The sequence below is a fragment of the Ahaetulla prasina genome, chromosome 2 (assembly GCF_028640845.1).
Source record: "Ahaetulla prasina isolate Xishuangbanna chromosome 2, ASM2864084v1, whole genome shotgun sequence".
Taxonomy (NCBI): Eukaryota; Metazoa; Chordata; class Lepidosauria; order Squamata; family Colubridae; genus Ahaetulla; species Ahaetulla prasina.
Window position 1 is genome coordinate 78,946,221 of NC_080540.1, and position 24,707 is coordinate 78,970,927.

The following is a 24,707-nucleotide window of genomic DNA, read 5'->3' on the forward strand; positions in this document are numbered from 1 at the left end:
TGGGACCGCCTGCTGCTACCGAATACCTCTCACCGACCCGTCCGCTCCCACAGAGAGGGACTCCTCAGGGTGCCATCGGCTAGGCAGTGCCGTCTGGCGACGCCCAGGGAAAGGGCCTTCTCTGTGGGGGCTCCCACCCTCTGGAACGAACTCCCTCCAGGACTTCGTCAACTTCCGGACCTCCGGACCTTTCGTCGCGAGCTCAAAACACACCTATTTATTTGCGCGGGGCTGGGTTAGTTTTTTAAATTTATTGGTTTTAATGGGGTTTTTAGTATTTATATTGTTTTAATAATTTGGCTATTTAATAAGTTTTTTATGTGTTATTTTAAATTGTATTTATATGTTTGCTTTTAATTGCCTGTGAACTGCCCTGAGTCCTTAGGGAGATAGGGCGGTATATAAATTTAAATAATAAATAAATAAAAAATTATAACTTGTGAGAACCAATTGTAGCTACCAAATGTTTTCAAGGACACATTACAAAAGTTCAAGAAGCTGATCAATGAATGACTGAGAGTAAGGTTTGTGATTTATAAATAGCCACAATTAATGCATAAGACTGATTTCTGCAAAGGCCCCTATTGGTTACAGCTTTTCCTTAAGGAGGAGCTGAGGATCTCAGCACAACCCCTCTCCCAAATTGCACAACAATTTTGTCTGGAGGAGTATATCTAACACTAAAGATGGACGATATTGAGATCCAGGAGATCTAAAATTCATAGCTATTTAATCTTGCTAGGTTTAAGCCTAAACCTATTTTCCACTTCCAGCTTCTAGGAAGTGGAGAAGTATCTTTATTTGGTTGGCCAGGGGTAGTTTATCCGAGTATCATCAGTGCATAAGCTCCATGCGGATGGAGGGCCTCATCCAGCAGTTTCATGTGGAAGTTGAATAGGAGCAGAGAGAGCAGAGAGCTCTGACAGATACCACAAGGAAGAAATGTATAGTTAGAGCTTTCTCCTCCAACCCACACCAACTGAAGCCTACCCTGGAGGAAGAATAACCACCACAGCACTGTGCCCTCCCACCCTCAACTCTGAAAGATAATCCAGAAGGATACATGAACAATAGTAACAAACATCACTGAGACACTGGGTGATGATGCAGGATGGATGCACCCCCTTTAATCCCATCAGAGATTATTAAGCATTATCAATGGTGTCTCAGTATTATATGCCAGTCATCCCAAGTGAAAAGCATCCAGATATTGTCTGTTTCTTTGCTATAGTATTTTTCCCACCAAATATACGATTTGTGGAGATAGCAGAATATAAACTGAATATAAAACATCTATAAATATCCAGAAGGTTATAATTTGATATATCTAGTATTTTTTCTCAGAAATTGGAGGGGGGGGGAGAGAAAGAAAACAAAGAAATGTTTTTTTCTGTTTTATTTCAAAAACAAACAACAAAACACACTTCAGCAGCAAAAAAGAAAAAAATTACAAAAGGAACACAAAGAAGGGACTGGAAGATACAAGATGTTTGGTGTGATTTCTTTCCATATTTATTCAAGTTCCTTGTAGCGGGCAAACATGACTCTCCGCACTGCATCTCGATATGTTTCATTAGATTGCCTTCTACTGGGTCTTCCTTGGGTTCCCAAGCCTGCTCCCTTTTTCCGATTTTCTGCCTGGAAAAAAAAAATTGTAAATCTCATTGAAACAATTATGCTTTTATTGCCAGAGAGGAAATAGGTTTTTAAAATAATATTTCAATCTCTTTTAATTATCTATAATTATTAAGCCCTAAAAAAAATTCAGTATTACTTCCCCTGCTACTTATCTGCAAGAGAGGAGAATTTTAACTTGTATTATTCTTATTTCATTCTAGAGTTCTACTCCACATATCTACTCCACTTTTCCCCTTCAATTAAGTGCTCAAGGTAGCTACCCTTATTAAACAGGTCAAACCCTCAAAGACTCCAGAGCCATTAATCCCAGAGTCAGCTAGATGAAATATTTTCTAGACAGGAAATCGCTATAGTAAACTATACCAGATCAACTTCCAGTACGACAATATCTTGGATGCTGCAATTATGGTGGATTTCACATAAACAAAAGAAAACTCGCTTCCTGACTTCAGTGACCGGGAAGAAGTAGAAAAAAAATATCCTTGAGATAATCATGCCTTAACTAGTTACATGGAACCAGTTGCATACAAATCCATAGAGTTCAATATCCTTTCAGGAAATGAGGCAGTGAGATTGTATCTCATGCTCAGATTATGAAAAATAACTTTTGCTCCTTCCACTTTCTGACTATGCATATTTCAAACAATAATTTTATCATGATAGAAACAGATTTAATTCAAATCTTTATTGTCAGTGCAATACAATGTATATACAATGAGGTTGGTTGAGCTCCCTCAGTCCACTCACCCAACACAATACAACTCACAGTGAAGACAGAAAATCCCTAACCCAATAAATCGTATTAACATAACACCCAGTTCTATTGCACCAGTGTGAACATATTACACATTGTTATGATGTTATTTCTCATTCAGGAGTCTGACAGCCCACGGATAAAAACTATTCTTCAGCCTGTTTGTATGGCTGGCTACACTTCTATATCTCCTTCCTGATGGTAGGAAGGTAAAGAAGTGATGACCAGGATGAGAGTCGTACCTGAGAATTTTCTTACTTTGCTAAGGCATCAAGCCCTAGCAATCTCATCTAGTGGTATCAGGGGACAGCCCACGATATTTTGTGCTGTGCTCACCACCCTCTGTAATGTTTTTCTATCCATGGCTGTCAGATAAGCATGCCATACCATGATGTAATAAGTGAGGACGCTTTCTATTGTGGATTGGTAAAAGGAGGTCATCAGTTGTTGTTCTACCCTGTTTTTACGCAAGACCCTAAAGAAATGAAGTCTCTGTTGGGCCTTCCTGGCCACCTGAATTGTGTTGTTTTTCCAGGTGAGGTCTTCGCTGAGATGGACTCCCACGAATTTAAAGGAGCCCCCCTCAATGTAAAGTGGGACAGGTTCCTCTCTCTTCCTCTGGAAGTCCAACACCATCTCCTTGGTCTTGCTGATGTTCAGGTGCAGGTTGTTTTTTAAGCACCACGTGGACAGTTTTTGAACCATTTTTGGACCATGCACTCAAATTGTATCTCTTCTGAAGCATTTCTTGCTCTCTCTTTTTGTAAAAAAAATATTCAAGTAGTATTATTAAGCTATTCAGACTGATATTATTCTGTATACTGTAGCTTTTCAGTGAAAACTCTCAAACATTGCAAATAAAGACATCAAGTAATTTTTCATTACTGGTGTCTACATGGATTTATCTATGCAGTCTTCTTGACAATAATACAGAAGCAATTTGACAATAACCCCTCCTATGATGTTTTTCCAATTTCCAAGCTTGGTTTCTCAACATGGAATTTTATAGTAATCTCCAATTCAAATACAGGCTGGATATAACATTTCTTAGTTCTTTGAGATAAGCCAAGGTCATCTAGATGTTACTTATTCCTTAAACATTCATTTGTAAAGACAGGATATTTACCTCTACTGGTGAGGTCATGCCTTGTTCATTTCGCCCTAGCCCCGAGCCTTCCTTCCAGCCCATAGCCTGCATCATTCGGCTTCCTTTGTTTTTGCTCTCCATTCTTCCTTTGTCTGTGGACTTATACTCACTGCAAACAAATACACGAGGGGGCATTTTAAGAAATGAAAAGTACATTTTGTATACATGCTTAACTAGAATCTTAGGAGCCAGGATGTCAGTGTACTTAGATTTTTCTTTCAGCATAGGCATTTGCCAAGTTCAGCCTGAAAGACATGCATCTGTAATCCAGTATATTTTAAATTTACATAACCAATATAAGAGAATCTTAATGCTTAAGAAGTAATATGTTAAATAATTCTGTGTATGCACTTTCTTTCTTTCTTACAATACATGAATTATATTGGATCAAGCTAATTTTTGCATCACTGCAAAAATTCCAGTAACTAAGGCTAAGTAGTAAATACAAAACTTAAGAAGCCATTTTCTTTCAATGTTATATTTTCATTTTTAAAGTAAAATAACACATTAAAAATAACATGATAGTATACTTTTGAGCTTTAGTTGTTTTAAAAACATATATCCTGTTCTATCATTAAAATCCCAAAGCAGGGCTATAATTCATCACAAAAACAATCTCAGTACTTAAATTATATAATTGTAAAATATATTAATTTCAAATACTGATTTTATCACAGTCTCATGCAGGGGTGAAATCCAGCAGGTTCCAGCAGCGGAAATTTTTGAGCAATTCGGAGAACTGGCAAATACCATCTCTGGCTGACCCCAGAGTGGGGAGGGAATGGGGATTTTGCAGTATCTTTCCCCTGGAATGGGATGGGAATGGGGATTTTGCAATATCCTTTCCCTGCCACGCCTACCAGGCCACACCCACCAAGCCACACCATGCCCATCAAGTCACACCACGCCCACCAAGCCATGCCCAAAGAACCGGTAATAAAAAAATTGGATTTCACCACTGGTCTCATGCCATTTAAAAAGACATAGGAGCAGCTGCAAGGACTTATTTCATGAGGCTGTGTCAATACCTGTCAGAATTTCTGAAGTATTTTGGCCGTTTTCTCTCTGGAGATTCTCGTTCCTCAAATCTCTCTCTTCGGTCATTTCCCTTTTCTTTAAATTTTCCCTTATTAGAAAACAGAATTACTAAAAATGCTTTTACTGATGTTCCCTCAACTCCCTAGTAGGGAGTCTTAACTGAACGCCCATGCATGCCCATCTAAACCAAGAAAGAAAAATCTACAGTCATAGAAACACAGGGCTGGAAGGAATCTTGGAGGTATTCTAGTCTAATTTCCTGCCCATGGGAGAAGATCTTATTCCCAGACAAATAGTTGTCCAAACTTTTCTTGAAGACCTCCAGCAATAGTGCTACTACAACTCTGGAAGGTAGGCTGTTCCACTGATTAACTGCTCTCACTATCAGGAAATTTCTCCTTAGTTCCAGGTCAGATCACTGTTTTAATAAGCTTCCATCCATTACTTTTTGTCCTGCCCTCAAGTGCTTTGGAAAATGGTCAACCCCTTCATCTCTGTAACAACCCTCAAATACTGGAAGACAGCTATTCTTTAATGAAAAGAAGGACTAGGGGTGATGTGATAGCATTGTTCTGAAATCTCAGGGGTTGCCGCAAAGAAGAGGGAGTCAAGCTATTCTCCGAAACACCTGATGGCAGGGCAAGAAGCAATGGATGGAAATTAATCACAGAGAGAAGCAGTCTAGAACTAAGAAGAAATTCTTAACAGAACAATTAATCAGTGGAAAAACTTGTCTACAGAAGTTGTGAATGCTCCAACACTGGAAGTTTTTAGGAATTGGATAACCATTTGTCTAAAATGGTAAGCAGAGGGGTTGGACTAGAAGACCTCCAAGGTCCCTTCCAACTCTGTTATTCTATTCTATATCACCCCTAATCCTCTTCTTTGACAGACTAGACATGCCTAGTTCCCTTGACTGTTCATCATATGGTTTAGCCCTTATAATCTTTGTTGCTCTACTCTGTACTCTCTCTAGGATCTCAGCAACATCTTTTTTGTGTCATGGCGACCAGAACTGGAAGCAGTATTCCAAGTGTGGTCTCACTACTCCATATAGAGCAGTACTATCACTCCTCATGATCTTGATGCAGCCCAGGATTGAATTGGCTTTTTTGGCAGCTGCACACTATTGGTTCATATTTAAATGATGGTCCACTAGGCTACCAAGTTTCCTCTTACTACTGTTTGAGCCAGGTACCACCTATTCTATATACCTGTGCATTCGGTTTTTCCTGCCTCAGTGCAGGACCTTACTTTTATCACTACTGAACTGTAAAAGTAAAAGTATTACTTTGGATTTACATAGTGGATGTTCCTGCCTGCATTTAAGGACATGAATACATCCAACAGATGGGACACACATTGATTTAGTGTTTTGTTCATTTATAAAAACCCTGTTTCCTCAAGCCATATTGCAGCAGATATAAAGCAAAAATAAGTCTTTTAGTCACCTCTCGCTCTCGCTTCTCCAAATATGCCAGTTCTTGCTCTGATCGTTTTATTTTCCAGTGAATCTCTAAGTTTTGCTGTAAGAAAAAGCAAATCCTTAAAATATCAGCATTAGGATTAGCAATAGATATTTGAGAATAATAGAAACCGCAGAGTAAATTGTAATACTAAAGGCTACCAAAGTTCTACAGAATGCATAGCACAGTAAGAGGAAACTTATATCAAGATACTCATTAAAGCAGCCACATTTTTCTTTCAAGAACAGATCTTAGTGTGCTCTCTTTGTATTTAATTGTTAATTTTAATTAATTAAATCATATGAATGTTCTGCTGGAAGAAGTCAAAATCAGCTGCTTTGTGATTCTCTGATAAAGAGCCCCACATTATTTCCATCTAAATTACTCGGATCTTTCTTAAAACCTCACATGCTCCCTCTCCTTTCAACCATAGATTTAATACCTCTGTATTGTGATCAGCAACAATCACAGTTTGCTTTAAATCAAAGTTAAGATCAAGATTTAGAAAAAGATCTAATTCTTTGACATACTTTAATATTTTATCACTTAATACTGAAAACAGTAAGAAACAATTTGATTACATTTACCAAGTCAAGGTGTACATACTACATCTGAAGGAAGCACTTGTGAAACATGGAACTTCATTTTTTTCCCGTTTCCAGTAATCTTTTAATGATCTATTTTGAATAAGTAATAAGTAATATCTACTTCTATTACTAAGAAAACAATTCTTATGGCAAGTCCATTTTCTCAGTCATTCTAAATCTTGTGTGCAGGAGACAGTTTACATTGCTTAATTTTTTTTAGTTGACATAATATGAAATTAATTGTGAAGAACTCAATTGTGAATAACACAGCTGTTTTTTTACTGAAAATTCTACATGTTCCTATGGCAACCCCAATTTTTGCTTAGTTATCAAAGCCATGTCCGTAATGAACTAGAAGAAACAGTCCAATCTATTAATTTTCAACTGCAGGTATTTGGGTAGGTTCCTTCACTATTCACAATGTTTGCATGGTAATATGGTTCAGAATTCAGAACTAATAGACTTAATCTGAAAACCTGTTTAATTTCTGGTTGTATTTCTGTCTAACTTGCCAACTATACTAAATGTACATCAGAACATATTGCTTCCTTACTTACTTTGTGAAGGTTGGATAGTTGTTGATGTTTAATCAGCACCTCTTTATTTGGGAACTGCCTCCGGCAAAGTAAACATGCTAACTTATTCCAGTCCGTCAGCTTATCTTCATCGCTTTCAACCTTTTGGGGCCGTTCCTCTTGCTGGACTACTGGCCGTGATGGCTGTGGCTGTGGCTCTTCGTCCTCTTCTTCCTCGTTGTCACTATCTCCACCATATTCTCCCAAAAGCCCTATCAGAGGATTCACCACCTTTGGCTGTAGAAAAGGGATAAAAGAATGAATCCACATGCAGAACTGAAGCAAATCCAGTCACTGTGTTTGGATGCCTCAAATGACCAATATGACTTAAAAGATAATATGCTTCAGTTTGAGCATATAATTAATGCATTATATAGGGTAATAAATAAGTTGTACATCAGAAAGCAGATCCAAATTCAAATTCTACTTTACCATGAACTAACCCAATGGCATTTCTTTACTATCTGTATTAGAGGGGATGTAGTCATAATGTAATGACTTGAAATCTGAAGTGATTATGCAATCATGCCAAAACAAGTGGAATAACTTTTAAAATATAAAAATTAGATTTTAAATAAAGCAATGCAATAATAATTACAAATAAACTTGCAATATTACCTTTATTTATCATTTACATCTTAATATACTAGAAATTTTCAATTATAGAGTGGGAGCCATGTTAACATACTACTAAAATTTGAACTCAGATCCTTCCTATTCATTAGTCTTCAAAATGTATCCCTTTACCTTTGCTCTCAAATTTACCTGTATCTCTCTCAGAGTTGAACACTATTCATGCTGAAATTTCATTGACTTTGGTGGGTGAAAACTATGTTAATGTTTCCCTATGTAAATAACTTTTGATAGAAAAACATGGTTTTTTTTCTTATTTATGGATTATTTAAAAGGAACATATTTTAATAATTTCTACTTTATCTTATTTCACCTTAATCTGTCAACATCAAGTTGCCTCAAGTACTGTATAATACTGAATAGATTACAAAAATAAATGGCAGCTCCCTCTTCAGTAACATACAGAGTTTATATTGTTAAGCTATATAAACTGAATGGATAAATGAAGCTCTTCTTTTACTAAGAGACTAAGCTTTTAGATGAAGGTTACTGTATATGAGCTGCAAAACACAGGTGATTATCTGAAAACAATATACAAAATATACAAAACTGTATCTAGTGATTTGGATTTTTACAGCCCAGGTATAATATCCACAGGCTAGATCCAGTAACTTGTGCACTATCTCCAGTGTCTCTATGCCTTAAATACATTGAATCTGCCATAGGTCATGGACTGAGAGCAAAACCGAAATTCAACCGCCAATACAAAAAACTAGGCCTAAAACCATATTAAATACGTTGGTTCCATCCCAGGCGCTTGATGGACCCTGAGAGGTTCCTGAAGGAGCTTGGGCCACGAGAACCTGGCCCACGGCATGACTGAAGAACTAGTCGCGGCTGGAGCTTTGGACCGTGTCGTGCCTTTGCGGCCTCTGACCTGGCGTCGGTCTCAACCAGCTCCTTGGTTTTCTGAGGAGCTGAGGGAGATGAAACGCCGGAGAAGACGCCTAGAGAGTGCCTGGAGATCCAGCCATTCTGAGTCTGACCGGACACTAGTTAGGTCCTTTATCAGGACCTATCTAGTGGCATTGAGGGATGCGAAACGTTCTTACGTTTCCTCCCTCATTGTGTCGGCAGATAACTGCCCGGCCGCCCTATTTCGGGTGACCCGCTCTCTCCTTCAACAGGAGGGGCGGGGAGACCCATTACAAGGGCGTGCCGAGGAGTTTAACGGTTATCTATACAATAAAATCGTTCAGCTTCGGGACGGATTGGATCAAAATTGGGTAGATCCGGACAAGAGTTTCGAGACCCGTCTTGTTGAGAGTGTTTGGGATGGTTTTGACCCTGTGACTCCCGAGGACATGGACAGGTTGCTGGGAAGACTGAATGCCACCACATGTTTACTGGACCCGTGTCCCTCCTGGTTGGTGCTGGCCACGCAGGAGGTGACACGAGGCTGGCTCCAGGGGATTATAAATGCTTCTTTGCGGAAGGGGGTCTTTCCCGCTGCCTTGAAAAAGGCGGTGGTGAGACCTCTCCTCAAGAAGCCTTCCCTGGACCCGGCTGTTTTAGGAAATTATCGTCCGGTCTCCAACCTTCGCTTTACGGCGAAGGTTGTAGAGAGTGTGGTGGCATGTCAGCTACCCCAGTACCTGGATGAAACTGTCTATCTGGACCCGTTCCAGTCTGGCTTTTGGCCCGGGTACAGTACGGAGACGGCTTTGGTCGCGTTGGTGGATGATCTCTGGAAGGCCAGGGATAAGGGTTACTCCTCTGCCCTGGTCCTATTAGACCTCTCAGCGGCTTTCGATACCATTGACCATGGTATCTTGCTGCGCCGGTTAGAGGGGTTGGGAGTGGGAGGCACCGTTTATCGGTGGTTCTCTTCCTACCTCTCTGACCGGACGCAGACGGTGTTGACAGGGGGGCAGAGATCGACTCCGAGGCGCCTCGTGTGTGGGGTGCCACAGGGATCGATTCTCTCGCCTCTCCTGTTCAACATCTACATGAAGCCACTGGGTGAGATCATCAGTGGTTTTGGGGTGAGATACCAACTGTACGCTGATGACACGCAGCTGTACTTTTCCACCCCAGGCCACCCCAACGAAGCTATTGAAGTACTGTCCCAGTGTCTGGAAGCCGTACGGGTCTGGATGGGGAGGAACAGGCTCAAACTTAATTCCTCCAAGACGGAGTGGCTGTGGATGCCAGCACCCCGGTACAGTCAGCTGCAGCTGCGGCTGTCTGTTGGGGGCGAGTCATTGGCCCCGATGGAGAGGGTGCGCAACTTGGGCGTGCTCCTGGATGGGCGGTTGTCTTTCGAAGACCATTTGACAGCCGTCTCCAGGGGAGCTTTTTATCAGGTTCGCCGGATCCGCCAGTTGCGCCCCTTCCTGGACCGGGATGCCCTATGCACGGTCACTCATGCTCTCGTTACCTCTCGTCTGGACTATTGCAATGCTCTCTACATGGGGCTCCCCTTGAAGAGCACCTGGAGACTCCAGTTAGTCCAGAATGCGGCTGCACGGGTTATTGAGGGAGCAGTTCGGAGCTCCCATGTAACACCTATCCTGCGCAGACTGCACTGCTGCCTGTTGTCTTCCGGGTGCACTTCAAGGTGTTAGTTACTACCTTTAAAGCGCTTCATGGCTTAGGACCGGGATACCTACGGGACCGTCTACTGCCAGCGTCTATCTCCCAACGATCGGTGTGCTCTCACAGAGAAGGGCTCCTCAGGGTGCCGTCAGCCAAGCAATGTCGGCTGGCGGCCCCCAGGGGGAGGGCCTTCTCTGTGGGGGCTCCTACCCTATGGAACGAGCTTCCCCCTGGACTCCGACAAATACCTGACCTTAGGACCTTCCGCCGCGAACTTAAAACCTACTTATTTCGTCTTGCTGGACTCGCTTAAATTTTAAATTATCAAATTGATTTTATGGGTTTTAAATTTTTTGTAAATTTTAGAGGGTAATATTTTATCTATAAGTAGCCATATCAAATAGGTTTTTTAAGGGTTGTTTTTAGTTTTGTATTGTTGTTTTCTTTCTGTATTTTATTCTTGGCTGTACACCGCCCTGAGTCCTTCAGGAGAAGGGCGGTCTATAAATAAAAATATTCTATTCTATTCTATTCTAAATTAAGTCATCGTTCTTCCTTGCTCATTTTTCTTAAATTCCATTAGAGGTCTGTCTCAGATGAGAGATGACCCATGCTTTAAATTTAGTATCTCAGGAATGAACACTAAGTGAGAGTCCATCTATAAGAAACAATAACACAAGGGTTCACCATATCACTACATAAAATAGATGGGTCTTTCACCATATCTGTACCTTCTGACCATTCTACTATTACGAGCAAAAAGATGGAAAATTTAGACAAACTACAAAAAGCCTACTTTCTACAGGGCTTATAGCTTTAGAGAGAAATCTCTTGAAGAATTCAAAGATTTTTCTTGCTTTCTAAAAGATTTTGCTTCAGATGTGTTCTACCATTAACCAGCCTGTAAAATTGCTATAAAGTGTACAACTGTGTCACTTCCCTACACCCAGAACGTATTAAAGCCAGCTCTCCTGAGACTCTTAGTTCAATCCAAAAGCATGATGGAATAAAGAACATATACTTAAAGAAGTCTGTGTAGAATATTGTCAGGAGCATACTTTTTAAAACTTAGATAAAATTAAATTTTAAGATAAATCATTGCAATAGTTAAATAATACATTCTTCTTACTGGAGGAGTACTTTCTTCTTTTTTCAATATTGGAGGTAGTGGCTTTTTAAAGACATCTTCTGCAGAAAATTTGTCCTCTTGATGCTCATTCTGAAATATTAAGCGACAATTAAAAATTTGTTTACAATTCCATTGCTTACATAAGTACTTTTGCTTCTCTTTCTCTCCATTGTTCCTACTCACAAGGACAAGTATAAGAATAATATTTTTTGTACTTGACTATTTTATTTGCAAGAAAAAAGACAAGCTGGGCAAGCCTGTTATTCATCCATATTGGTTGAATAGAATTCCAACCCTTTTTCACTTTCAGCATTTTATACTTTAAATATGTAGGTTACATAATTCATAACAATGTTCTCATGACTAATAATTACCTTGGCTGATTTATTTCTGTGTCTTTCTCTTCTCTCTCTATTATCTCTACTAGATGGCTCATCTCTTTCACTTGTCCTTTCTTGGCTTTTATAATGCCTCGTATTAGATGGTGGTGGTGATGCTTCTCGACCCATTGGTATTTCTCTCTAGATAAGAAAAGAAAAATGATTTTTTTAAAAAAAAAGAACATTTCATAATAATGAAAAGAGAAAAAGAACTCATTTATGCATACAATCTCACCTGAGTATTGGAATCATAGTACACTCCACTTATGGGATCAAAATAATTTCCAGTATCTGGATCATAAATGAACGTAGACATATCAGAAGAAGCTGAAATATGTAAAACATATCAGGGCAATTGTTACAACCTATACCTCCAATCTGGGGATTGTAGCAGTTTATAAATAAAAATATTCTATTCTATTCTATTCTAAATTAAGTCATCGTTCTTCCTTGCTCATTTTTCTTAAATTCCATTAGAGGTCTGTCTCAGATGAGAGATGACCCATGCTTTAAATTTAGTATCTCAGGAATGAACACTAAGTGAGAGTCCATCTATAAGAAACAATAACACAAGGGTTCACCATATCACTACATAAAATAGATGGGTCTTTCACCACATCTGTACCTTCTGACCATTCTACTATTACGAGCAAAAAGATGGAAAATTCAGACAAACTACAAAAAGCCTACTTTCTACAGGGCTTATAGCTTTAGAGAGAAATCTCTTGAAGAATTCAAAGATTTTTCTTGCTTTCTAAAAGATTTTGCTTCAGATGTGTTCTACCATTAACCAGCCTGTAAAATTGCTATAAAGTGTACAACTGTGTCACTTCCCTACACCCAGAACGTATTAAAGCCAGCTCTCCTGAGACTCTTAGTTCAATCCAAAAGCATGATGGAATAAAGAACATATACTTAAAGAAGTCTGTAGAATATTGTCAGGAGCATACTTTTTAAAACTTAGATAAAATTAAATTTTAAGATAAATCATTGCAATAGTTAAATAATACATTCTTCTTACTGGAGGTACTTTCTTCTTTTTCAATATTGAGGTAGTGGCTTTTTAAAGACATCTTCTGCAGAAAATTTGTCCTCTTGATGCTCATTCTGAAATATTAAGCGACAATTAAAAATTTGTTTACAATTCCATTGCTTACATAAGTACTTTTGCTTCTCTTTCTCTCCATTGTTCCTACTCACAAGGACAAGTATAAGAATAATATTTTTTGTACTTGACTATTTTATTTGCAAGAAAAAAGACAAGCTGGGCAAGCCTGTTATTCATCCATATTGGTTGAATAGAATTCCAACCCTTTTTCACTTTCAGCATTTTATACTTTAAATATGTAGGTTACATAATTCATAACAATGTTCTCATGACTAATAATTACCTTGGCTGATTTATTTCTGTGTCTTTCTCTTCTCTCTCTATTATCTCTACTAGATGGCTCATCTCTTTCACTTGTCCTTTCTTGGCTTTTATAATGCCTCGTATTAGATGGTGGTGGTGATGCTTCTCGACCCATTGGTATTTCTCTCTAGATAAGAAAAGAAAAATGATTTTTTTTAAAAAAAAGAACATTTCATAATAATGAAAAGAGAAAAAGAACTCATTTATGCATACAATCTCACCTGAGTATTGGAATCATAGTACACTCCACTTATGGGATCAAAATAATTTCCAGTATCTGGATCATAAATGAACGTAGACATATCAGAAGAAGCTGAAATATGTAAAACATATCAGGGCAATTGTTACAACCTATACCTCCAATCTGGGGATTGTAGCAGTTTATAAATAAACAGACAGGTAAATAAATAATCCTTCAAATAAAACAGATATAATCTAATAAATTATGTTTAATACAATAGAAGATCCCAAAGATACGTAAAATAATTTGTATATTTTATATATTTTAAATTATTAAAATAATTTCTTGCCCTAACACCTGCCATCTAAGAAATATTGGTCAACATTAAAAGAAAAAGATGTTCTGATTTTAACTGAGCTATCAAAACATTCCAAAATATGAAAAGATACTATAAAGAGTAGATGATTCTTTCAAGAAAATTGAAGTCCATTTTCTATTCTATTCTCATTTATGGATACATTTTGGGTTTTAGGATATTTATTACTATGATTTTTATATTTAGATTTGCTATTTTTGTACTTTATATTTTATTTATTGCTGTGTGCTGTCCGAAGTCACTTTGGTGAGTTGAGCGGCTACATAAAATTGGTTAAGAAATAAATAAGAAAAATATTTTATAGTACAATAAGATTAAAAGACAACCTACACTCAGATTTTCGTTTGTGTGTATCAGTACCCCTTCTGTCATTCATGCCTCGTTTGCCCTGAAATACAAATAGGATTTTAAAATAAGAATTATAAAACACAAATTTGCACATACCAAATGAATCAGGCTAAGATGCAAAAAGATACATCTGTTGAAATCAATGCGTTCATTCACAGAATGCCTGATTGTCATTCCTAGAAAGGTCTAGTTTTTTCATATTTGCAAAAAGCAAGGAATTCCTGCTCCTTTATAAAGACAGCTAGAAACTTGAAATCATAGATAATCATAGTGTATTGTAATGGCATGTCATCTATCCTAGATTTATCACTGTCAACCTCAGAATCTTATTAGAACTTAGGATATAGCCATTTTTCTTAAATTTTGGAAAACATTATTTCTACCTATACACTTTTATTTTTATAATTTAAACACATGCACATGTTGGCCAGAGGGTGTATATAACATTTTAATTATTCTGAGTTTGAGGAGGAATCAACTGTGAAGTTAATAGATCTTGCACATTTTTTCTGGTTACACTCGCTGTCATAAATTAAATATAAAAATATACATAAGTTTAGGAAACTAAACATTTGAAATGCTGGATGGCAGCAACCAATTTTCTTTGAGTGTTGTCATAGATTACAAGCAGTACCTGGTTGAAACGAGAAATATCACCTTGGTCTCCATATTCATTTCTAGCAACAGAAAGAAGATAGTCATCAAATCAGTTTAAGTGTTCCAAAAATACTACATGCAGTTAGCTAAGTATTATTCACAAAAACTCTCGCAGTTTCATTGGACCTGTTGAACTATTAATAAGCTGAATGAAAATACTGTATAGTGAAGCATTGTTTTTGAATTATAGCTCATGCACAAAATTTAAAATCCTGACTGTACAAATTTTCCATACAGACATTAACAATTAATCAACAATTAATCCGATATTCTTGATTTTACCATTTTAATTTAAATTAATGTTATTACATCATCTAATACCAGAAAACATTGTCAGTATTATAAATTACCCAGAAAGTTGAGATCAACTTTTTGACTTTGCTACAGAGGATATTTTGACATGAAATATCTATGAATAAAATAATATTGCTATTGGAGTTATATCTAATTTTTCATTCAAGCTACTCTATTCTTGTTAAATTTACTCTCAGAATAGCTTAAATGTGATGTATAGTCATAACAATTAATTTCTTGAGAGAGGTATTATGGTTTAAACACTACACCATTTGATAAGGACATTCAGTTCCGCAAAATCATAAAGTATGCTAATTTATGAAAACTTGATTGCCTAAAGCTTTCTTTGTTTGCATATTCAGGTATCTATCAAAATGACAAAATTCACAAAATGAAATCATATCAGTGAATGTTTTAGTGATGTCCCTATTACCTCCTCTTTCCTGTAGCTAGGTTTACATCCACAGCACGGCCATCAATGCTGATTGGTGGATCTAGGTCTTGTAAAACTTTCACTAACCGGCGTGCCTCCTGTAATGAAAAGAATACAGGAATAAGCAAAATGTAGGGATCTGGATGGGGAAAATAGGTTTCAGCCGAACCCTGGCATGGCAGAGTGGCTATGGGTGCAGGGGACCTCAAAATCCAGTTGTTTATCGTCTTTAATTCTGGATGGGGTTGCCCTACTCCAGACAAACCTGGTGCACAACCTGGGGGTTCTCCTGAACTTGCAACTCATGCTCAAAGACCAAGTGGCAGTCATGGCTAGGAAGGCTTTTGCACAACTTTGTGTTGTGTATCAGTTGTGCCCTTAACTAGATCATGAAGCCCTGAATACGTTCAGTCATGTCCTAGTCATCTGTTGGTTAGATTACTGTAATGCATTCTGCACGCATTACATACACAAGAAGGAATTTGAATTTTTTTTCAGGAAAGTACTATTACATCTAAGCATTTTAGGAAGCAGGCTTATTTTAATAAACTGCAGTTAATAGTTTAAGTGTAATACTGTGATTCAGGAGAGGAAAAGAAGAAAGTACAAGCCTGAAGCTTGCACAGGCTTAATCTTACAATGCTAAACCATGGTTAATTGTTAGGTACAAATGTAGCCTGTTTGATAGCTTTGGATACAAGAAGTGTGAGGAATAGGTAAATTTTAAAAATGTAAACTCATAATTACACAGGACACTGTAATGAATCAAGACTCTCCTAAGGAAATAACAGCTTAATATTTCATTAATGTTAATGTTAATGAATGAAGCAAGGAGAATGTCAACGTACAGCATGAGAGTCGAGTTCAATGAAACCATAGGTGTAGCCCATCCGACCAGCTTTGTTCTTCATTACCCGCACACTTGAAGTAGAGAGACGGACATATGGTGCTAGAAGTCCTACAATCACTTCCGGTGGAGTGAAGCGAGGAATGCGTTTTAACATAATTGCTGTGAAAAGTGTAGCAAGGAGAAAAAAAGAATCATATATGTCCTTCTGTTCAAATTTAAATCATCATTATAGAAATAAATTAGACAGTAAGGCTATAAATACGATCAACTTACTTTTACTCTCATCCTCCTGACGCTTATTTTCCACATTATCTCTCCTTGAACCGCGGTCTTGATTTTCTTTCCGGGGTGGGTACATTTCAAGGTCCCTCTTCTTTTCTTGTGTGAGCCACTCTTCTCTGTTTTTATCCTTCTTCTTGGGTTCAAATTCTTGAGGCGGGCATGGCAGGTCAGAATCTGGCTTTTGAGGCGGCAGTTCTTGGGGTGGAGCAGGGTCTTCGACAGATTCCCCCTTTGGGCTCGGTTCTTCAGGTACGGACTCTTCCTCCCCCTTTTCAAGTTTTTCTTCTGTTACTAGGAAAACAAATTTAATGAAGTCATTTCAGCAAAAAAACAATGTTAACACTATTTTTTCTTACTGATTATACAAAAATATTTAAATACCTTATTTGGATGGTTATACATTATAAACGTTCCAGTTGAGAACACACAAAGTTTAGACTTGTACTAATCCATGAAATATGAAAAAAATTATCACTATCTCCGTGAGTTCCTACTTTTCTTCTTTTTTCATGTGGCAGTACTCCCTGTATATTACAATATCACTGAAAAGTTTCTAGTGGTTACAATACTATACTCTTCGATCAATACACAAAGAAAAGCAACAAAAAGAGACATGCAGACTAAAGAGCTGTTACAAATCCAATCCAATAGACTTACTATAAAGGTCCATTTTCTTCAGCAAAATCAAGACACTTGAAAGTGAGTGTTTTCACTAATTCCTCAGACAGTGTTTATAGCTCTTCTGGGAGAGGACAGTACCCTTTTGACAGAATGCTACAGAAAATAATTCCTATGTGGATCAATTTAGCAATCTTACAGATATCTCCCAGGAATCTTTTGGATGTGAAAGTGCCAATATGGCTATGCTTTGAGTGAAGGCACTTCAATTCATGTGCCATCTTGTGTCCATTATTTTATATGTTAATGTTTTTTATCTACTGTGTTTATTACAGTCAATAATTTTAATGTTTTTCGATGCTTCTATTTTGTAAGCTGCCCAGAGTCATTGGACACAAGATGTGCAGCAAAAATTTTTTATAAATAAATAAGATAAATTCCCTATGAAGATGGTTTATTCTGTATCTTGTAGCTGCTTTGATGCATGTGTTAATCCATCTGGAAAATAAGGCTTTACAGCCCAGATGAGAGTGACAAAAATATACTAGGATACTCTCAAAATCTGATGCTCTAAACTCTCCTGTTCTGAGGAGATCCTGACAGTTTGCCTGACATCCAGTTTGCACATTTTTTTTAGGTGAGTTTTGGTTTGGGATTACTTTCTGCACATAATATCAGTCGGATTCAGCTTGAACATAAAGGTCTGTGCATGGTTTATGGTTGGGTAATGCCAAACTTCTTCCTACAGAAAGTGCTTCTATTTCTGACACTTGCATGGTTCAACATGACATGAAAGCAACATGTCCCTTTCTTGGAGAACATTTCAAAAGCCATTACCTTGAGGAAATTTTCTTTGATTGGATCACTTCATTGCCTCTAGCGCTGCTGATCTGGAACCTTGCTCAAGGTACTGAGTTTGTACACGTTACCATTTGTCTCTGAAGACTGTCAAGAGTCAAGAGATATGGATGGTTGATTCAAAGAATATATGCAATTAGTTGTTAGATGGTCGCCTTTCTTTGTTTGATGAGATCAGGTCATTTTCTGAGCTCCAGGATTGAATCCAAGTATTATAAGATGTGCACTAGCTAAAAACTGTTCATTAATCAGGAATGAAAAATATTAAAAATTACTATGGCCAGACATCTTTCTTTCTTTCCTCTATTCAATTGAGAACATAAAATAGGGAACCATCCAAGAAAGTGCCTACATGTAAATCGTGGCTGAATATGGTCACCAATTAACCTTCATGAATACTCTGGGAGTCAACAGCAGAATTAATGAAAGGGCATGTACTGGTAGAGGACAACCTGCAATTTGAATCTTAGGAACTTCTTCTGTGAGCGATGATTAAGGTGTATTTCTTTCATAGGAGAATTCAGTGGTAATTTTCAGAGTTTCAATATGACACTTTTCCCACTTGGGTTTCAGAATAGTGCATCAACCTTTGTTCTTCTTAGTAACAATGGAAAAGTAAACTTCTGGCATCACATCATGGGACCTGTTTGAACACTGTAAGCTCAAGAGGTAGTTATTGGCCTTCAGTACTAGTCAATGTTTGACTGATTTGCATGACATACAATCCTATCAGTTTGTCTTTAAAATTCATGAATTTTAACATTACACATTCAGCTATGGGCTTTTTTGTTAGCCTTTTGCCCAATAACGATTGCCTGTTTTTTATAGGAAAACATTCCCTTTTGGCTGGAATTGAGGATAGCATGGTTTGTTCTGAGATCTTTGCCACTCTCGAAGATGCTCTGGATTACATATAGTCTTATGCTGCTGGCAGGTATAGTGGGGGCTATAGGAGTGATGGCTCCGGTTCTTCAAGCCAAGAATCTTGTAGACTCTCTTGATATGCTTGGTGGATTCAGGACTTGTTGTCATTTCTCTTCCTCATCTAGGGACATTTCTCCAATCTTTCTCATTTATTAGTCCTGAAGAAAAGTATCTGAGCTGTATGTCATAGAGAGGAAAGGAGCTGGATATTTCTCCCCTCATTTGGTGGCATGACACTGTCATCCTGTTCCTTATTTTCTATAGTGGTAGTCTAAATAGGAATTTTCTTGAGTAGAAGAACCAAGAATAGATGTCTTTCTCAATTCTTCCTCCTCATTCTTCCAACATGGGCTGTCCAGTGGAAAGGAGAACCCACATTTGTTGCATTTCCTGGTTTTTTTCTCTATGACAGGGTACGTAACCAAAGTAATCGGGTTCAAAACCTAAAGGGCATGGTTGACAGTTATCCTATGGTTATTACTGGATGTCTCTCCTGGGATGTGAAAATGCATGAGGTCATCAGGGGAGAGATATTGCCTGGTATAGCCAGTAGAGTGATTCTTTTGCTGCAGTTCTATGGAAGGGCAGTGAGGGAATGGAAGTCTAGCAGCATTGACTTCTGCTCTTCTTGTGACAGGCCATCTAGCCTATGAAAGAAGGAAAAATGAGCCTAGTAGAGGCTGCAGGCAACTGGCACTAGATTCTCAAAAGGAATAGCATTGGTTGTATTTCCATATTGTCTCCCTTACATGCTCTCAGATGTTGTAAAAATCTTTTAATGTGTCCATGAACAGCAACTTGCTGTTTATGTGTTTTTTGGCTATGAAGTCTGTCTGTCTGATGTCTTAACCATTATACCAAATTGGCTCTCTATGAAAGCTCTGAATTCTACTAAGTAAGTTAAATAAGCTGCTACACAAATTAATAAAGATCTATTTAGACTATGATAATCCTGGCCACATGACTGGCTGGTGGAGCTACTGGTTATTTGAAGTAACATAGAGCAGATTTGGAGAAGAGAAGAGAAAGTGGACTCGGAGCTCTAAACCCAATCTCAAGAGCTAGTGAGAGAGATACTCACTTTCATATGCTGTAGTTCTGCTATAAGAAAAAATTCATTCTCTTTTTTATTTCTTGAATGTTTATATCATTTAAAAATAACAACTTGCATTAAAAACAGAATCTATTGTTTTGATATAATACTAACAATAATATATTGGTGTATACACCAAAGATCTTTATTCATTGTAAATTAACACATTTATTTTGGTATCAAACCACAGTTAAGACAGTAACAAAAGTAGGCTCACCATCTCTTGGTAGTTTACAGAAGTAACAAGATGAACGATAACCTTCTGAACGAAACCCTACTGTGCGTGCTTTACACTGCAAAGAAAGAAAAATCATATAACCTTTGTCCCTTTATGCAACTCAACTTATAAAAACAGAAGCAGAAAGTAAAAGAAATTTAGTGTTTTACCAAGACTCAAACTATATGTTATAACACAATGTGTGTGAGTCAACATATACATATGCAAGGTAATGAAGTGAAAGGACCATGCTATGACTTCAAATCAATGTTCCTAAATGATGGAAAAGGAAGGATGAGGACACAGACATAGATTTTCAGCTCACATAAATACCTCTGAAATGCAACCTGTGATTCAGTAGAATTCTATTTAGGTAGCTAGTTTATGAACATACCTTTCTTCTACCAATGGGACACATGTTACTCCAAGGTATTGGTTGGGAGACTCTACATTCAAATCTTTTACTGAATAAAATTCAGTGAGATGTATCTAATGTTACATAGCCAGGACTCCCTCTAGATTGAGATTGGGATAAATCCCATAAATAAAACAAAACAAAATTAAGCTAATTAATATACAATAGACAAACAGATTTCCATATATACAATGGATTGTCCATGTATGGAAATACAGAGGGCAAAATATAGCAGCAAGTGCAGGGAACAAACAAATCCATGTCACCAATGGTTTCAGATAGAAAAATAGAGTTGACTATGACTCATTTTATCCACAAAGGCAACTTGTGTGCCTCCATCAAGAAATCTTAGTGCTGTGAGATTCCACTTGAAGAATCAACCAGTCAGTTAAGGATATTTTTTTCAAGCTATTTCATTTCTTTCAAACTCTCTATTAAGTAACTTTCCATAAAGTTGTACTTCTACATACTTACACGTTTGCAATACCAAAATTCAGGGTATGGACTATATTCAAGTGTGACCTGTTTACCACCAATCATAAGATGTCCCTGTTGAAATAAGAGAGAGAAAAGTATTAGGTTTTTTTTAAGCAAAACAGAAGAAATAAAAGATGGACTTTCTAGGAATAGTGTCATCTAGCTGACAAATATCTGAAATACTGTAATCAATGAAAATACCAAAGAAAGGACTCTTGCATTCTAAGCACATGTGCCTTGGATTGCTACAAAATTGTAGGGCAAAACATCAGGCTCTATCTCTGTTAAAAAAAGGTCAAGCAACAAACTGCCTTTTCAAATAAAAATACATGAAAATGTTACTAATGTGTCAGACAGAAACTGCTAGGAAACTGGAAATCAGTTAAATTTTAGATCTTTTCAGACTCAGCTAAAATTAATAACAATGATTATTTCATATTTTCATCTTAAATCGTTAATGTATTATCTGCCTAGATTTTATTTCATTGAAATAACATTGTAATAAATGCTTGCATAGCAGGCAATGTGTTTTATGACATGGGGCTGGTATATTAGTATTCCTTATTTTAAATTCATTTGCTAATATTGTTAAGATATTAAGCTGTTTTGTGTAAGTTTTTTCACACAGACTTTGAAATGTGAAGTTATGTTAGTATCTGATGTTTGGCTTCCCTACTTAGTCTAAAATGTGCCTTCAATGACATCATCATTATGTTAACTCAGATCTGAAATAAAACATTATTCTAATAAGAGCAAAAATAAATCATTTATTTTCCAATTTACAATTGTTTTCACTTTTTCTTTATTAAGCTTAAACAAAAGGGGAAAAATTCAAGGTCAATAACACAAGATTTCCAAGGCTGTATGAACTAGGTCAGTGATGGCTAACCTTTTTCCCATCACGTACCAGTGGGGGGGGGCACACACGTGCGTGCCCTCACCCATAATTCTATGTGCCCTGCACATGCGCGCGTCCCCCACCACCCCACTCCTGGCATGTGATGGTCCGGTAAGCCCATTTTTCTCTCTCACCTGGCTCCAGAGCCTTTCTAGGAGTCTGGGGAGGGTGAAAACGGCCTTTCCCACACCCTCCGGAGGCCAGAAATGGCCCATTTGCCAACTTCCCGTGGGACCGTAAGGCCTGTTTTTTGCTGTCCCCAGCCTCCAGAGCCTCTCTAGGAGTCTGGGGAGGGTGAAAACGGCCTCCCCCATCCCCGGAGGCCAGAAACAGCACGTTTGCCAACTTCGGGAGCTGAGCTCACGTGCCCACTGATATGGCTACGCATGCCACCTGTGCATGCATGCCATAGGTTCGCCATCATGGAACTAGGTTAACAAAATTAAAATTGTCCAATATAATCCATAAAAGAAAAAGGAAGAAAGTAAAAGTACTGTAAGGAAATCATGATTTCCTGTGAAACAAAATTTCCTTGAACTCTGGGCTATCACCAGAGTGAAAAATTAGACATATAATAATTTCCATAATCAATGAAAATTTTGTTGAATATATCCATCCAGAAAGATAGGCCTTTCATTATCTGTCAGATAATGATAGGCCTTTCATTATCTGGCAGATAAACTCTGATTTTCTAGAAAGCTCATTTTAGATGAAAAAGTAAACAGTAGGACCTACCCAATCTTAGCTGATTTCAAAAATCTAAGGAGATTTCAACTTGGTTAATACTCAACCAATGAAAAAACAACCAGGAATATAACAAAATGATTTTTAGTCCAAAATTCCAAGGGTGAAATAGATGTGAAAATATCCATTGACACTATAAAGAGAATATAGTAGCTACAAACAAGCAATATTAATTTTACTCCCTTCAGATGTATACAGAGATGCTAATAAACATTATTTGAACTTATTGGCATAATCCTTCCCTTTTCCAGTTAAACCCAAGGAGGATTATTAAAGCAGGAACTTTGGCTGATACATGGGAAGCAAGTAGTAACGGATGAAAATATTCAAGCTAGGGAATAACTTGTCCATCACACTTTTTAAAAAAAAATGTGGGTATAGTTTTTGAACCCTAGTTATTGCTTAATATATACAAATAAATTCCATTAAAAGAATTTGAATATATTCCACCAATATTTCTATTCATTTAAGAAGTACTATGATCATGTCCCCCTATAATATCCCTCACTGGAGAAGAGCTTAATGCTAGGAAAGATTGAGGGCAAAAGAACGGGAAAACAGAGAATGAGGTGGCTGGCTGGAGTCACTGAAGCAGTAGGCGTGCGCTTAAATGGACTCCAGAGGATGGTAGAGGACAGGAAGGCCTGGAGGAACGTTGTCCATGGGGTCGTGATGGGTCGGATACAACTTCGCAACTAACAACAACAACAACATCAACAACAACATAATATCTCTTGCTAGACAGTGGCTGAAATGATAGCATTAAACATTATGTCTAGAATATAATTTATTCTGTAAAATAATGCATACTATGTTTATTTAAGGTAGGAACTCTTCTCCTTACAGGTCCAAATAAATATATTAAGCTTTCACTTTTCAAATTCCTGAGTCTCTCCCCAAGGCTAAAAAACCAGGCCAAAAACAACTTAGTAATGACCTCCAAGGTCTCTTTCAAGTCCGTTACTGCATCATCAATCCTGATCCCATACACTCATGCAGAGAGAAAATGCTGATTTTTAAATAGTGGTTCTTGTCTAAGAAGACTGTACTATATTAGCCATTCATGTTTCAATAATTGTTCATTTGGGACAAAAAAATCAGTAGGCATTTCTGTTTACATTTTTTCCAAGAAATGTCTCTGGAAATAATGAGAATTTAGGCAATCTGATTATCAACCAAAGCTAATTTCCCAATTAGGGCTCTGCTTCCAGTCATCTAGTATTTGTGCGTATAGACATATAAAGATACAGATCAAGCATAAGCATTTCTAAGAAGAAATGAATAAAAAAATGAAATGGGAATGCCATATCAAATAATGTACTCACAGCTCCTAAAAAAAAATCAGTGCATAGATTTGAGAATAAAGTTTTGATCAACTGTCAAATTAACTTTCTAGCAAGTATACTTAAAATTAACCAAGGATTGGTGGTGTGTGTATGTGTGTGTGCTTGTGTATGTGTGTGCGTGTGTAAAAAGAAAACTGTCAGGAAATTAAAACTGAGCCTTCCAGAAACATTATTTTAGATAGTTTCCAAGTTCAAATTTTGTATGAGGTGCTTAATGTTCAAACATGCAAGATATTTTAAACTCTACCTTCCTATTATTCCACAAGAACTACTGAGAAATTATTCTAAGGCTTAAATGCATTAAATTTATTTATTATTATTTTATGAAACCAGAATAATGGAATATATAATCATTCATATACTGTTAAACTCTAACATCAGCTTTAGCCACCATGCCCAA

The 24,707-nt window shown here is 37.4% G+C and overlaps 1 protein-coding gene across 1 annotated transcript in view; it reads right to left on the reverse strand.

The window, feature by feature from the left end:
• Nucleotides 1-1,392: 1,392 nt before the first annotated feature.
• The window catches only part of RBM6 (RNA binding motif protein 6), a 70,578-nt gene continuing 47,263 nt past the window's right edge, over nucleotides 1,393-24,707 (reverse strand). Inside the window, exons 7-21 of the mRNA XM_058166136.1 lie at nucleotides 21,317-21,391; nucleotides 20,428-20,503; nucleotides 16,709-17,008; nucleotides 16,434-16,594; nucleotides 15,586-15,683; nucleotides 14,836-14,878; nucleotides 14,184-14,241; nucleotides 13,518-13,609; nucleotides 13,277-13,423; nucleotides 11,506-11,595; nucleotides 7,188-7,442; nucleotides 6,029-6,103; nucleotides 4,568-4,665; nucleotides 3,519-3,648; nucleotides 1,393-1,638 (exon numbers count right to left, since the gene is read on the reverse strand). Coding sequence (XP_058022119.1) covers nucleotides 1,513-1,638; nucleotides 3,519-3,648; nucleotides 4,568-4,665; nucleotides 6,029-6,103; nucleotides 7,188-7,442; nucleotides 11,506-11,595; nucleotides 13,277-13,423; nucleotides 13,518-13,609; nucleotides 14,184-14,241; nucleotides 14,836-14,878; nucleotides 15,586-15,683; nucleotides 16,434-16,594; nucleotides 16,709-17,008; nucleotides 20,428-20,503; nucleotides 21,317-21,391 — 1,824 coding nt within the window. The 3' untranslated portion in view covers nucleotides 1,393-1,512. The remainder of the gene's footprint in view (nucleotides 1,639-3,518; nucleotides 3,649-4,567; nucleotides 4,666-6,028; nucleotides 6,104-7,187; nucleotides 7,443-11,505; nucleotides 11,596-13,276; nucleotides 13,424-13,517; nucleotides 13,610-14,183; nucleotides 14,242-14,835; nucleotides 14,879-15,585; nucleotides 15,684-16,433; nucleotides 16,595-16,708; nucleotides 17,009-20,427; nucleotides 20,504-21,316; nucleotides 21,392-24,707) is intronic.